Genomic DNA, 14,258 nt, shown 5'->3' on the forward strand with positions numbered 1-14,258 from the left:
TTGAGGTAAGTTCCCTCTATTCCTACTTTCTAGAGGGTTTTTATCAAGAAAGGGTGCTGAATTTGTCAAAAGCTTTTTCTGTTTCTGTTGAGAGGATAATATGGCTTTTCTCCTTCAATTTGGTAATATGGTGTATCACATTGATTGCTTTGCATATTTTGAAGAATCCTTGCATTCCTGGGATGAACCCCACTTGATCATGGTGTATGATACTTTTAATGAGCTGTTGGATTCCCTTTGTTAGTATTTTGTTGAGGATTTTTGTATCTATGTTCATCAGTGATATTGGCCTGTAGTTTTCTTTCTTTGTGACATCTTTGTCTGATGTTGGTTTCAGGGTGATGGTGGACTCGTAGAATGAATTTGGGAGTGTTCCTCCATTTGCTATATTTTTGAAGAGTTTGAGAAGGATAGGTGTTAGCTCTTCTCTAAATGTTTGATAGAACTCGCCTGTGAAGCTATCTGGACCTGGGCTTTTTTTTGTTGGAATATTTTTTTTTTGCGGTACGTGGGCCTCTCACTGTTGTGGCCTCTCCCATTGTGGAACACAGGTTCTGGACGCGCAGGCTCAGTGGCCATGGCTCATGGACCCAGCTGCTCCGCGGCATGTGGGATCTTCCCGGACCAGGGCAAGAACCCGTGTCCCCTGCATCGGCAGGCGGACTCTAAACCAATGCGCCACCAGGGAAGACCTTGTTGGAATATTTTTAATCACAGTCTCAGTTTCAGTTCTTGTGATTGGTCTGTTTTTATTTTCTATTTCTTCTTGGATCAGTCTCGGAAGGTTGTGCTTTTCTAAGAATTTGTCCATTTCTTTCAGGTTTCATTTTAATGGCATATAGTTGCTTGTAGTAATCTCTCATGATCCCTTGTATTTCTTCAGTGTCAGTTGTTACTTCTCCTTTTTCATTTCTAATTTTGTTGATTTGAGTCTTCTGCCTTTTTTTCTTGATGAGCCTGGCTAATGGTTTTTCAATTTTGTTTATCTTCTCAATGAACCAGCTTTTAGTTTTATTGATCTTTGTTATTATTTCCTTCATTTCTTTTTCATTTATTTCTGTTCTAATCTTTATGATTTCTTTCCTTCTGCTAACTTTGGGGTATTTTTGTTCTTCTTTCTCTACTTGCTTTAGGTGTAAGCTTATATTGTTTATTTGAGATGTTTCTTGTTTCTTGAGGTGGGATTGTATTGCCATAAACTTCCCTCTTAGAACTGCTTTTGCTGCATCCCATAGGTTTTGAGTTGTCGTGTATTCATTGTCATTTGTTTCTAGGTATTTTTTGATTTCCTCTTTGATTTTTCAGTCATCTCTTGGTTATTAAGTGGTGTATTTTTTAGCCTCCATGTGTTTGTATTTTTTACAGATTGCTTCCTGTAATTGATATCTTACCTCATAGCATTGTGGTTGGAAAAAATACTTGATACAATTTCAATTCTCTTAAATTTACCAAGGGTTGATTTGTGACCCAAGATATGATCTATCTTGGAGAATATTCCATAAGCACTTGAGAAGAAAGTGTATTCTGTTTTTTTTTTCTGTGCGCAGGCCTCTCACTGCTGTGGCCTCTCCCGTTGTGGAGCACAGGCTCCGGACGCGCAGGCTCAGCGGCCATGGCTCACGGGCCCAGCCGCTCCGCGGCATGTGGGATCTTCCCAGACCGGGGCACGAACCCATGTCCCCTGCATCGGCAGGCGGACTCTCAACCACTGCGCCACCAGGGGAGCCCTATTCTGTTGTTTTTGAATGGAATGTCCTATAAATATCAATTAAGTCCATGTTGTTTAATGTATCATTTAAAGCTTGTGCTTCCTTATTTATTTTCATTATGGATGATCTGTCCATTGGTGAAAGTGGGGTGTTGAAGTCCCCTACTATGATTGTGTTACTGTCGATTTCCCCTTTTATGACCTTTAGCATTTGCCTTATATATTGAGGTGCTCCTATGTTGGGTGCATAAATTTTTACAATTGTTATAACTTCTCCTTTGACCCCTCGATCATTATGTAGTGTCCTTCTTTGTCTCTTTTAATAGTCTTTATTTTAAAGTCTATTTTGTCTGATATGAGTATTGCTACTCCAGATTTCTTTTGATTTCCATTTGCATGGAATGTCTTTTTCTATCCCTTTACTTTCAGTCTGTATGTGTCCCTTGGTCTGAAGTGGGTCTCTTGTAGACAGCATATATATGGGTCTTGTTTTTGTATCCATTCAGCCAGTCTATGTCTTTTGGTTGGAGCATTTAATCCATTTACATTTAAGGTAATTATCGATATGTATGTTCCTATTACCATTTCATTAATTGTTTTGGGTTTGTTATTGTAGGTCTTTTCCTTCTCTTCTGTTTTCTGCCTAGAGAATTTCCTTTAGCATTTGTTGTAAAGCTGGTTTTGTGGTGCTGAATTCTCTTAGCTTTTGCTTGTCTGTAAAGGTTTTAATTTCTCCTTCGAAGCTGAATGAGATCCTTGCTAGGTAGAGTAATCTTCATTGTAGATTTTTCCCTTTCATCACTTTAAATATGTCCTGCCACTCCCTTCTGGCTTGCCGAATTTCTGCTGAGAAATCTGTTGTTAACCTTATGGGGATTCCCTTGTCTGCTATTTGTTGTTATTCCCTTGCTGCTTTTAATATTTTTTTCTTGGTGTTTAATTTTTGATAGTTTGATTAATATGTGTCTTGGAGTGTTTCTCCTTGGATTTATCTTGTATGGTACTCTCTGCACTTCCTGGACTTGATTAACTATTTCCTTTCCCACATTAGGGGAGTTTTCAACTATAATCTCTTCAAATATTTTCTCAGTCCCTTTATTTTCCTCTTCTTCTTCTGAGACCCCTGTAATTTGAATCCTGGTGCATTTAATGTTGTCCCAGAGGTCTCTGAGACTGTCTTCACTTCTTTTTATTCTTTTTTCTTTATTCTGCTCTGCAGTAGTTATTTCCACTTTTTTATCTTCTAGGTCACTTATCTATTCTTCTGCCTCAGTTAATCTGCTATTGATCCCTTCTAGAGATTTTAAAATTTCATTTAATGTGTTGTTCATCATTGTTTGTTTGCTATTTAGTTCTTCTAGCTCCTTGTTAAACGTTTCTTGTATTTTCTCCATTGTATTTCCAAGATTTTGGATCATGTTTACTATCATTACTCTCAATTCTTTTTCAGGTAGACTGCCAATTTTCTCTTCATTTGTTAGGTCTGGTGGGTTTTTACCTTGCTCCTTCGTCTGCTGTATGTTTCTTTGCCTTCTTACTTTGCTTAACTTACTGTGTTTGGGGTCTCCTTTTTGCAGGCTGCTGGTTTGTAGTTCCCGTTGTTTTTGGTGTCTGCCCCCAGTGGGTAAAGTTGGTTCAGTGGGTTGTGTGGGCTTCCTGTTGGAGGAGACTAGTGCCTGTGCTCTGGTGGATGAGGCTGGGTCTTGTCTTTCTGGTGGCCAGGACCATGTCCGGTGGTGTGTTTTGGATGTCTGTGACCTTGTTATGATTTTAGGCAGCCTCTCTGCTAGTGGGTGAGGTTTCGTTCCTGTTTTGCTAGTTGTTTGCTGTAGGGTATCCAGCACTGTAGGTTGCTGGTTGTTGAGTGGAGGTGGGTCTTATAGTTGAGATGGAGATCTCCAGGAGGGCTTCTGCCATTTTATATTACATGGAGCCAGGAGGTCTCTGGTGGACCAATGTCCTGATCTCAGCTCTCCCACCTTAGAGGCACAGGCCTGACACCAGGCCATAGCACCAAGACCCTGTCAGCCACACAGAAAAAGAGAAAATGGAAATATATATATATGTATGTATCATTGCTCCCAAAGTCCACCAAGCTCAATTTTAGGCTGATTTTTTGTCTTTTCAGGTATTCCAAAGATGCAGGGCACATCAAGTTGATTGTGGAGATTTAATCTGCTGCTCTTGAGGCTGGTGGGAGAGATTTCCCTTTCTCTTCTTTGTTTGCACAGCTCCTGCGGTTCAGCTTTGGATTTGGCCCCACATCTGTGTGTAGGTCGCCTGAGGGCGTCTGTTCTTTGCTCAGACAGGATGGGGTTAATGGAGCAGATGATTAGGGGGCTGTGGCTCACTCAGGCCTGGGGGAGGGAGGGGTACAGAACACGGGGAGATCCTGCAGTGGCAGAGGCCAGCGTGAGTTGCACCAGCCTGCTGTGCACTGTGTGTTCTCCCGGGGAAGTTTTCCTGGATCACGGGACCCTGGCAGTGGCAGGCTGCGCAGGGTCCCGGGAGGGGAGGCATGGATAGTGTCCTGTGCTTGCACACAGACTTCTTGGTGGCTGCAGCAGCAGCCTTAGCGTTTCATGCCGATCTATGCTGTCCGCGCTGATAGCTGCGGATTGCGCCCGTCTCTGGAGCTCGTTTAGGTGGTGCTCTGAATCCCCTCTCCTCACGCACCCCGAAACAATGGTCTCCACCTCTTAGGCAGGTTCAGACATTTTCCCAGTCTCTCTCCTGGTTACCTGTGGTGCACTAGTCCCCTTCAGGCTGTGTTCATGTAGCCAACCCCAGTCTTCTCCCTGGGATCCGACCTCCGAAGCCCGAGCCTCAGCTCCCAGCCCCCACCCGCCCGTGTGTGTGAGCAGACAAGCCCCTCGGGCTGGTGAGTGCCAGTCGGCACTGACCCTCTGTGCAGGAATCTCTCCCCTTTGCCCTCTGCACCCCTATTGCTGTGCTCTCCTCCGCGGCTCTGAAGCTTCCCCCTCCGCCACCCACAGTCTCCGCCCGCGAAGGGGCTTCCTAGTGTGTGGAAACCTTTCCTCCTTCACAGCTCCCTCCCACTGGTGCAGGTCCCGTCCCTATCCTTTTGTCTCTGTTTTTTCTGTTTTTCTTTTGCCCTACCCAGGTACGTGGGGAGTTTCTTGCCTTTTGGGAGGTCTGAGGTCTTCTGCCAGCGTTCAGTAGGTGTTCTTTAGGAGTTGTTCCTCACGTAGATGTATTTCTGATGTACTTGTCGGGAGGAAGGTGATCTCCATGTCTTACTCTTCCGCCATCTTGAAGGTCCCCCTGCAGTGATCACACTCCAGCTACAGAAGCCATATTCCTGTGTGTTCCACTCAATTTCTTTTCAGAAAACACTTGCAAACATTGTAGGTCAAGAGCATCTTTTGCAAATATATTTCTTAAATTAAACTCATACTCCTCTTTTGGCCTTCATGATGACCACTGATAAATTTAGATTAAAATCCTTTCAAGGTAACTTAAGTGAAATAAGATGGTCATAGGACAGGTGTAACCGTTTCATGCTTTCTCAATATCTGGTAAATATATATTAATATACACAGTCAAATTACTTTTGCAAAGAAAGTATTTTATTTTTATAGACAGATTATGGGGGTTGAGCTAAATGAAGTGTTACTTGGGTCCATTACATTTTTATTAAAGAAGATTCACTTAAATTCTGGGCTCCAAATAAAAATATCAAAAGATGTCTCCTAGGATTTTAAGGTACAAAATAAACACAGCCTTTACACAAAAGCTACCTCAGAGCTATGAAGAATCTGCTTTGTCTACCTTTCTATGTACGATTACAGTCATTGAGAGGTTTTGACTGATTCTCTGACATTAGACAAGACTAGAACATTGGAATGGATGTGCTCTTTCATCTCTAATATGATTTCTCAGAGAAGAGAAAATAAGTAAATCACAAGACTAAACAATGGACACAAGATTTGCAGAATTCTGAATATAGATATGGCTTCAGAAAGAATGGCTTCAGGTTAAGTACACATCTGACTAAAAGCATATGTGATATTCCTATATGATTCTAAGCCAAATGATTCCTTTACCATTTTTATAAATAATTCACTGGTAACTTTTCTTCCAAATTTGAAGTACAGATTCTCCATGCTAGCTAACTAGTTATAATAATGGGAAAAAAAACCCAACAAAAACAATGAACTTGCTAATGTTGGGGGGTGGGGAGTGGAAGCAATAACCAGAAGCATCATTTCCTATATGAAATATATCATTTTTATCACAGAGTATACAAATGGTAGCAACATGGGCCCAGCATAATAATATTAAATCCATTGTCATCCTAGCTGTCTTTGTCTTCAAGAGTAAGCAAATGAATTCTCAACATTTCATCTCAAGCTACTCTTAGGTTATTACATTTGAGGCAAAATAATGTTGCAAATAAAGCATTTAAAATTCTTAAATGTAAATGAGGTAGAAACCTAATGCCTTTTAAAAATAGAGTACATAATAGACAAGAAGACAAGGATACAATTATTTTATTAGTTCAATTAAAATGAATAAAATGGAAAGAGATACAAATAACTAAGAAATTAAGTACAAATCACTAAGAAATTAATTGTGTTATAAAGAATTCAACAAAATAGACTTAAATTTAAGCACAAGTTTTGTAAACTTACAGATTACTATTTGAGTTAAGCATTAAGAATAAAAATTAAAGCTTTTTAGTTCTGCAGATTAAATTTGAAAGTAGGCTGTCTTACTAGTATTAAAATAAACTTGTTAAAACTTGCTTTATTGGATTACATCAGAAGCAGAGCCTCCCTCCTTGAGGGAGGATAAATTTCTTCTTGTGCCCATCAGAATGAAGCTTTCACTGTTCTGCCCTTCAGAGGCTGGGGTGGTCGGTTGTTGTGCTTAATGGGGACTTCTTTATCACCTTCGACATTTGATAGAAGACTGCGGAACTGTGCCAGCTTGGAGGGAGGATAAAATATTTAAATAGTCAAAAGCTATTAAATTTACACAGAACACTTTGCTTCTAGTATAATTGATGCACTGATATTTAGAAAATCAGGTTGAAGACTGCAGTGGTTCACAGATACGAAGGGAGGAAGCCAAAAATTCCTTCACATTTCTTTGCACTAGGCATTTGGCTTAAATTATCGATGATTGACTGGATTAGAATACCAGCTTTCTCACTCTTGGGTAAGAGACTTACCTGCTTGGTGCCTCAGTTTCCATATAGTACTATTTCATTGCATTGTTGTGAAGACTAAATGGGTCAATACATGTAAAGTTCTTAGAATGGTGTTTGGCATATGGCATATGCTCAAGAAGTGTTAGTTACCAATAGGTCACACCACCTGCCCTAAAGGCTTGTTATGAGAATTGACTGACAAAACGTACATAAGTAACCTAATAAAAGTAGTTGCTCAATCATTGGTAGTTACTATTTTCATAATTATAAACAATAATTAATGAGATATTTTGTTGAATATTTACGAGCTTAAGTTTCAAAAAAGAACAAAAACCCATGTCAGCTATCAAAATATGCCATTTGAGAGTCACAATTCCCCAAAGTCTTAATAGTACTTCTAGTGCCAGTTTTTTCTTGTTTTTGAAACTCTTAGGAAGATATTTAACAAAGTTGGATTTTTCCTTATTAAGGCAAAAAGAATAGCAAGAGTTCTGAATCTCATATAATTTTTCTACATAAAGTAAAAAAAGTGTTTATAAATACACTTTTATTTTTGATTATTCAATAGACCTTATGTCACAAATAAATCTTTTTCAGTTGGAAGGGAAAATGAACTCTTCAAAATCTAATTGAAATAATAATTTCCCCCAATAATACTATGAATTGAAATGGTATTCCTGCTTTGCACTTCTAATGCTCACTCATTCACCTTTGATACTCTACCTGTTCTGAGCTAATACTGATGTTTCCCTTAAAGATGATCCAGATTATACTCTCATAAAGAGGAGGATGAGTCAGAGAGCCATGGTAGGTCCAGTAATCCCGGGATGAAGGAAGGAGAACAGAAGGGTCAAAATTTGTGAATGGGGCTTTTTTGCCCTGAAAGGAAAAGAAAAGTAATATATTATTATATCATGATATAAACTATTTGCATCATTACATATATGACATATATGTTATATTATTTGGTAGATAGATCTTAGCTAAAATTTTAATCAATTTTTCTACTATATAGTATTTCATGACTGGTGTGTTTGTGGATATAAACAATAAAAGTAATAGAAGATTGAAAATATGCTACACTGGAATTTTGCCTGAGCAATCGGCCTCCTTCTTCATTTGGTTGAAGATAAGCAAAGATTCAAAAAGTTTTTATTATCTGTATTCTTTAAAAAAATAGTTAATTTCCAGTATAAAACATTTATTGCTTCTCTAGGAATGATACCAGATACTGTTCCAGTGGTAAAGATATTTATTGACATGTATATTGGTATGTTTTATCTTCATTCTATTTATTCGTATTTTCTTTTCTGATTGGTTATATTGGTGTATAGAAAATGAATTGATATTTGTAATAATATTTTATGTAGTCAACTTTATTAAACTTGTGTATTAATTCTGTTTTTTACCTGTTTGATTTGTATTTTCCAGGTCGATGTCAATGATCATATCTTCTGCACTTGAGGATAGACTTGTCTTTGTTTCCCTAATATTTATCCAAAAATGTACTCTTATTTATTTCCTTTCTTTATTACATTGATTAGGACATTTATTGTAATGGTCAGTTGTGGTGGTCACAATTGACACCCTGGTCTTGTTCTTGATTGAAATTGAAAGGCTTCAAATATTTCACTACTAAGTTTGATGTTTGATCCAAGTTGGTATGTGATATTCTTTCTTAAGCTCAATAAGTTTTCAGAGACTTCTTTCTTTTTTTTTTATCTTCAGGAATTGGCATTGAATTTTTATCAAATGCTTTTCAAGCATCTAACAAGTTTGTAATATGGTTTTTCATCTTTAATTTGTTACTGTAGTGACTTATATTGGAAGATAGTCTAATATCAAACTATCCTTGCATCCTGGAAATAAAGTCTACTAGTTTGGAAACATTGCTCTTTTAATATACTGTTGAATATGATTTGCTGTAACTGATTTTAATATTTATTTTAGCTATATTCCTAAGAAAGATTAGCCTATGATTTCCTTTTTGTGGTGTTCTTACCCAGTTTGGGTATTAGGTTTCATTTAATTAAATCAAAATAAAGATTTCTGTCCCCTCATCTGAGCAGTTTAGTTAACAGTGGCATGATTGTTTCTTAAAAGTTGTGTAACACTTCCCCATAAAGTGGTCTGGGCCTAGAGTTTTCTTTCACTAGATACGATTTTTTCAATTTCTTTTTAGATTCTTGATCTGTTTAGGCTTTCAACACATTTTGAGTCAGTTTCTCTGCATTTTCCTAGAAATTCATCCTTTTAATCTAAATTTTCAAATTTACTGGTATAGTATTATACAGCTGACCCTTAAACAATGTGGGGGTTAGGAGTGCTGAACCCCTGCACAGTCAAAAATCCACGTATAACTTTATGGTCATCCCTCAGAACCACAGTTGTGCATCAGCAGATTCAATTAAGTGCCAATTTTGTAGTGCTATAGCATGTATTTATAAAAAAAAAATCCATGAATAAGTGGACCTGTGCAGTTCAAACCCATGTTGTTCAAGGGTCAAGTGTACAAATTTTTCTCTTTTAAAACTTTTTACCACATCTTTAATTATGACCCAATTCCTTAATTCTAATAAATTTTTTGTATGTGTACCTTTTTTTCCATCATCAAACTTGCCAAAAGTGTGTTTTTTGGTTGTTTTTATCCAAAGAATCAACTTTTCATTTTAGTAATAAAATTTTACCTTGTATATATTCATTTTCTTTCTTATTTTATTAATGTTTTGCTTCATCTTCATTAATTATTTCCTTCTATTTTCTTTTCATATATTATTTTTTATATTCCTGAGTTGAGTGCTTATTTATCTTCAGACTTTCCACTTTATAATATATCCATTTGAAGATTAATTTTTTTAGACTCAACATGAACTAGATTTATTTTATATAAAAATACAATGAAAGAAAATGACATATCTCTGACATATGATTTAACTATTTACTATTAAAATAGTAAAGCTAAGGTTAAATATATCATAAAATCCATATTTTTTTTTTTAAGCTGACAGGGGGAATCATGGTTATCAGACACTGCATATTAAAGGGATTTTAAAACAATACCCTTAACTTCTGTATTTTTGTATTGATAAAAAATAAAGATGTCTTTCCCCATGATGTAAAAAGTTCACATTTTAGTTGGTTATAGTTTTTAAACAAATTTGAACAGCTATGAAACCCATTCTTCTACAGGCTTCATCCTGCCAAAATAGATGACCAATAACTATGAAAAACAAAACTAAAATAAAACAAATATCTGAGTCAGAGACCTTTTCAGAAGCAAGGAACATCTAAGTAGTACCTTGATTTTCAGATTGGTAGTTTGTGCTTCGGCCTTCCTACTCCTAACATCAAATATGCAATTAAATGACTTCTGTAGTTCTGCGGATTCTTGTTCTCTGATTTAAACTAACTTAATTAGTCTATTTACCTTAGTTTTAACTGCTTTTAGGGCATCAAGTACTTTCTGCAGGTTTGGGTTGGCCTGACCCACCTGGAGATTAAAAAAAATAAAGTGTGAGATAAAAATTGTTATCAAGTCAAATCCTATTTAGTTAATTTTTTTCAATTAAAAACAGTAACTGAAGAAAAAATATGCAAGTCAAAATATAGGAATTTAACAAAACTGTAATACAAAAACAAACCTACTTTTTGTTCTATTAATTATAATTAGTACAATGAATGTCATGTTGTTAGTATTCAATAAAGGTTAACTAGAATCACTATAATTCCAAAAGTTAGTCACCCAAATATACCCACTTTAATAATAACTTCCCTATAGAACTTTTCAGGGACTCTCCTACAGAGGACGTGAACAAATCTTCCATTTTAAATATCAATTGAACTTTCTTTATGGGACAAAAATCCTCTTAATATATTTTTCTTATGAAACACTAAACTGATAAACTCCTGACTCTATGAGGTAGGAAGTTTAGAAGAAAGGGACTTTGGAAGAGCTGAAAAAAAAAAAATTAGCTTCACCTTCAACACCTTCTCATTTCATCTCTACCTGAAATTTATTTCTCTCTTCAAGTGGGAAAAGTCAAGAGAAAACAAACTAAAATACACTAGGGAACTGTTTGTTCACCTGTGGTCAGCCATTAGTAGAAGGGGAACTTTCCAAAAAAAAAAAGGGCTCAAATATTCTTTTGCCTTATTTCATCCTATTTTGAGGTCTGATTGGTAAGAAATAGTTTTAGCAGAGCTCTGTAACTCTCTATAACTCACCTTCATCAAAACACCAATAAGTGCCAAACCATCAGCCTGTGAGGCAGCTTCAGCAAAGCTGGAGTACTTCGCAGAATTCCAGTGAACTATATGAAGCTAAAAATGACAATGTGGTTGAGTAGTTATTTATACCATTGTGAAAGTAAAAAGTAAGTTAGACATTAACTTGTTAATATATAAAGATATATCTTGGCTTTGATAGATAAAACTTATGTGACCCTTCATCCAGGGCATGGAAAGGGCTATGTCCTCACTCTTAAGAAGAGTTATCTGTTTGCTGAACAGAGTGGGCAAGTGCACATACTGGAACCAGTAAGTAAAATGTCTTTTCTCACAATATCATAACTATTCAATATTACTCCTTTTTTCAAAAAAACTTTGATATAAGAAGATCAGGAATTCTGGCTAACTAGTTTGGGGACAAAAACTTAATTTTCTCTCACTTGAGGTACTTAGTAACTTTATGAGAAGGGGTTCCTGAAGTATCTGGAGTCTTGGCCAAGGACAGATTCTCTTGGGCATATCCAGACACATCTCAAGCCAACATCTCCAGCCTAACCTCTCTGTGGAACTCTAGACTTGTATACCCAAGTATGTGTGTATGTCTTCTTGATACTTTCTTGATATCTCCAGATGGATGTTTAATATGAGTCTCAAACTTAATATGGCCAAACTAGAACTCTTGACTTCCTCCTTGCCAGACCTGTTTCATTTTCCCTTCTTAGGAAAAGGCACCACCATCTAATTGCTCAACCAAAAAATACAACAGTTGTCATTAATTTCATACTTTTCTCCATTTATCAACATCCATCTTTCAGCACATCTCATAGATTATACCCCTTCACTTGGTTCACAACTTTGAGTCTTTGCATTAGCTGCTGATTTTCTCTGGGGTGTCCTTCCCCATAATCTTTCAACAGCAGTATTTTGACTTGAATTAAGGCTGAACTCAAATACCAGTTCTGAAAAAATCTTTTCCTGACCTTCCCTTCCCTTCCTTTCCCTTCCCTTCCCTTCTCCTCCCTTCCCTTCCCTTTCCTTCTCTTGCCTCCCCTCCCTTGCCCTCTCTTCCCCTACCCTCCCCGCCCCTCCCCTCTTCCCCTCTTCTTTGTCTCTTCTCTCTCTCTTTCTCCCCACGTCTCCCTCTCTCCTGCTCTCCCTTCCATCCTCCATCCCACCACCTGTCATATGTTGAACTTTGTGGCTAAGTGCCTGTCGTCTCTACCCTGGATTAATTTTATTTTTCTCAAATTAAATGAGAGAATCACCAGTTTATATTTCTTAATTAAATACAACCAAATGTCCTCCCCCAAAGATGCTACTAATACTAATTTAGGCTTTCAGCCCATTTGATTTTAGTCCACCTTCAATTTTATGGAGGAGAAATAGGAAAAATACATTTAATGGATTTCTGCAACATTGAAAGTCATTAGCCTGGCTTTACAATGTAACATAAAGTAAGTTATATTTGTATACTATTCCCAAATCCTCTATTAAAATGAAAAATGCATAACCCTGTACCTAACAATCCCTCTTATGAAAATCTGCCCTACATAATTGCTTTCACTAGGGTGTAAGATACATGTACAGATGTATTTATTGCAGCATTTTTTTTTTTTTGGTAAAAGCAAAAAGAACAGAACAAAAAGGAAAAGGCATTGTAATTGTCCATATGTAAGGCTCAGTTAATAAATTCTAACATATGCATACACTGAAATATTGTACAGACAGTAAAAGAAGAGGTACAATTAAACCTACAGACTTGAAAAAATGATCATGATAAATTGGTAAGTGAAAAAAAAGCATGTTGGAAAACTATATGTATTACGAACTCATTTTATAAAAGTAAAATAAAAAAGCCAACCAGTCTATATTGGTACAAATGTATTGTATATTCATACATATGAAGAGCAAAAGTTCTTTGTTTTTAGTCTCCCATACCCTCTGTTGACAGTTTGATGCAAATGTTCTTTATTTTCCTATGGATATACAGACAGAATGTCTTGAATTGGATCACAAACTTCCATGTGGGGATGAATCAAGAGGCCAGAGGGTAGTGGCCTGAGCCAGGGAACCTCAAACCCTCATCTAGAGTATGCTACTCTGTGATGACTCCTGTGATTAAATTTGCACTCTTAGTAGAGTCTTACTGAAGTGTTCCAGCCTAGCTACACCTATGCTACTGGTGTGTCCAAACTTGAACATTTAAATAAGAAGAGAATGATGGTGTGTTCCATTTGGAGGTCGGAGTTTTAAAAGGAGAGCAGCATTTCCCCTTGAGGCTAGCCTGACATCAAGATAACTTTTCAAGGCATTCTGAAATGAAAGAGTATTCTGGGGTTCATGAGTCTGACTCCAAGTTCACCTGCCTCTTTCACATGAAAATTTCCCTCTATTGCCAAACACAGTGTGTCTGTATTTTATTTTAATGGAGCCTGGGAGTGCTTTTCAGGGACCAGAATGCTCATTCCTTTGGAGCCATTAGAATGGAGTCTCATGTTATAAGGGAGCTGCTTCTGGGAGGACTCTCAGTGTAGTTCTCGCTCACTCGTTAAGCTACCTTACCTCTGCAGAATATTTGACTCCATCCACCAAGTGCTCAGAACCATAGTCATCTTTGACACCCCAGTGAAAATGGAACTGATGGAGCCTATAGCTTTCAGAGAGAGGACCGCCTTTCAGCACTAGAAGAAAAAGGAAACTACTGTTAGTGTTACAATCATAAGCTCCAGCTTATCTTTGCATTTAATATAAACTAACATTAAATTGGATTGAGTAGAAATGAAAACAAACAGTAGCACCAAAGTTTCCATCTTGTTGGTTTTTTTCCCCACATCCACAATGATGGTCTTCATATGTATGGTGCACCCTACGATAGTGCATGAATTATATATAATTCTCAGCACATGAGCTGTAATTTTACCTTTTTCTGCCTTCAAGAAAGCATATTGGAAAATGAGTGAATTATATGATTACATGGCTTTCCTTGAATCTGCTTTAATTTGCAAGTTCATTCATTCATTCTTTTAACAAAGACAGTAGTGGGCAGTATGCATCAAAATCTTTAGTAATTTATTTTTAGTAACAAATTACTCAACACATACCTTGTAACTGATCAGGACACAAGAGGGTATCTTGACAGCTTTGTTG

At 37.0% G+C, this 14,258-nt stretch overlaps 1 protein-coding gene across 3 annotated transcripts in view; it reads right to left on the bottom strand.

Annotated features, from left to right (window-relative positions):
- Window positions 1-6,204: 6,204 nt before the first annotated feature.
- CA1 (carbonic anhydrase 1) overlaps window positions 6,205-14,258 on the bottom strand; it is a 55,210-nt gene continuing 47,156 nt past the window's right edge. For all 3 annotated transcript variants that reach the window (XM_032610673.1, XM_032610675.1, XM_032610674.1), the window contains 5 exons: window positions 13,674-13,792; window positions 11,109-11,204; window positions 10,312-10,374; window positions 7,608-7,763; window positions 6,205-6,660 (listed from right to left, as the gene is read on the bottom strand). In XM_032610673.1, coding sequence (XP_032466564.1) covers window positions 6,544-6,660; window positions 7,608-7,763; window positions 10,312-10,374; window positions 11,109-11,204; window positions 13,674-13,792 — 551 coding nt within the window. In that variant the 3' untranslated portion in view covers window positions 6,205-6,543. The remainder of the gene's footprint in view (window positions 6,661-7,607; window positions 7,764-10,311; window positions 10,375-11,108; window positions 11,205-13,673; window positions 13,793-14,258) is intronic.

This window comes from Phocoena sinus, chromosome 17, assembly GCF_008692025.1.
Source record: "Phocoena sinus isolate mPhoSin1 chromosome 17, mPhoSin1.pri, whole genome shotgun sequence".
NCBI classification, from domain to species: Eukaryota; Metazoa; Chordata; class Mammalia; order Artiodactyla; family Phocoenidae; genus Phocoena; species Phocoena sinus.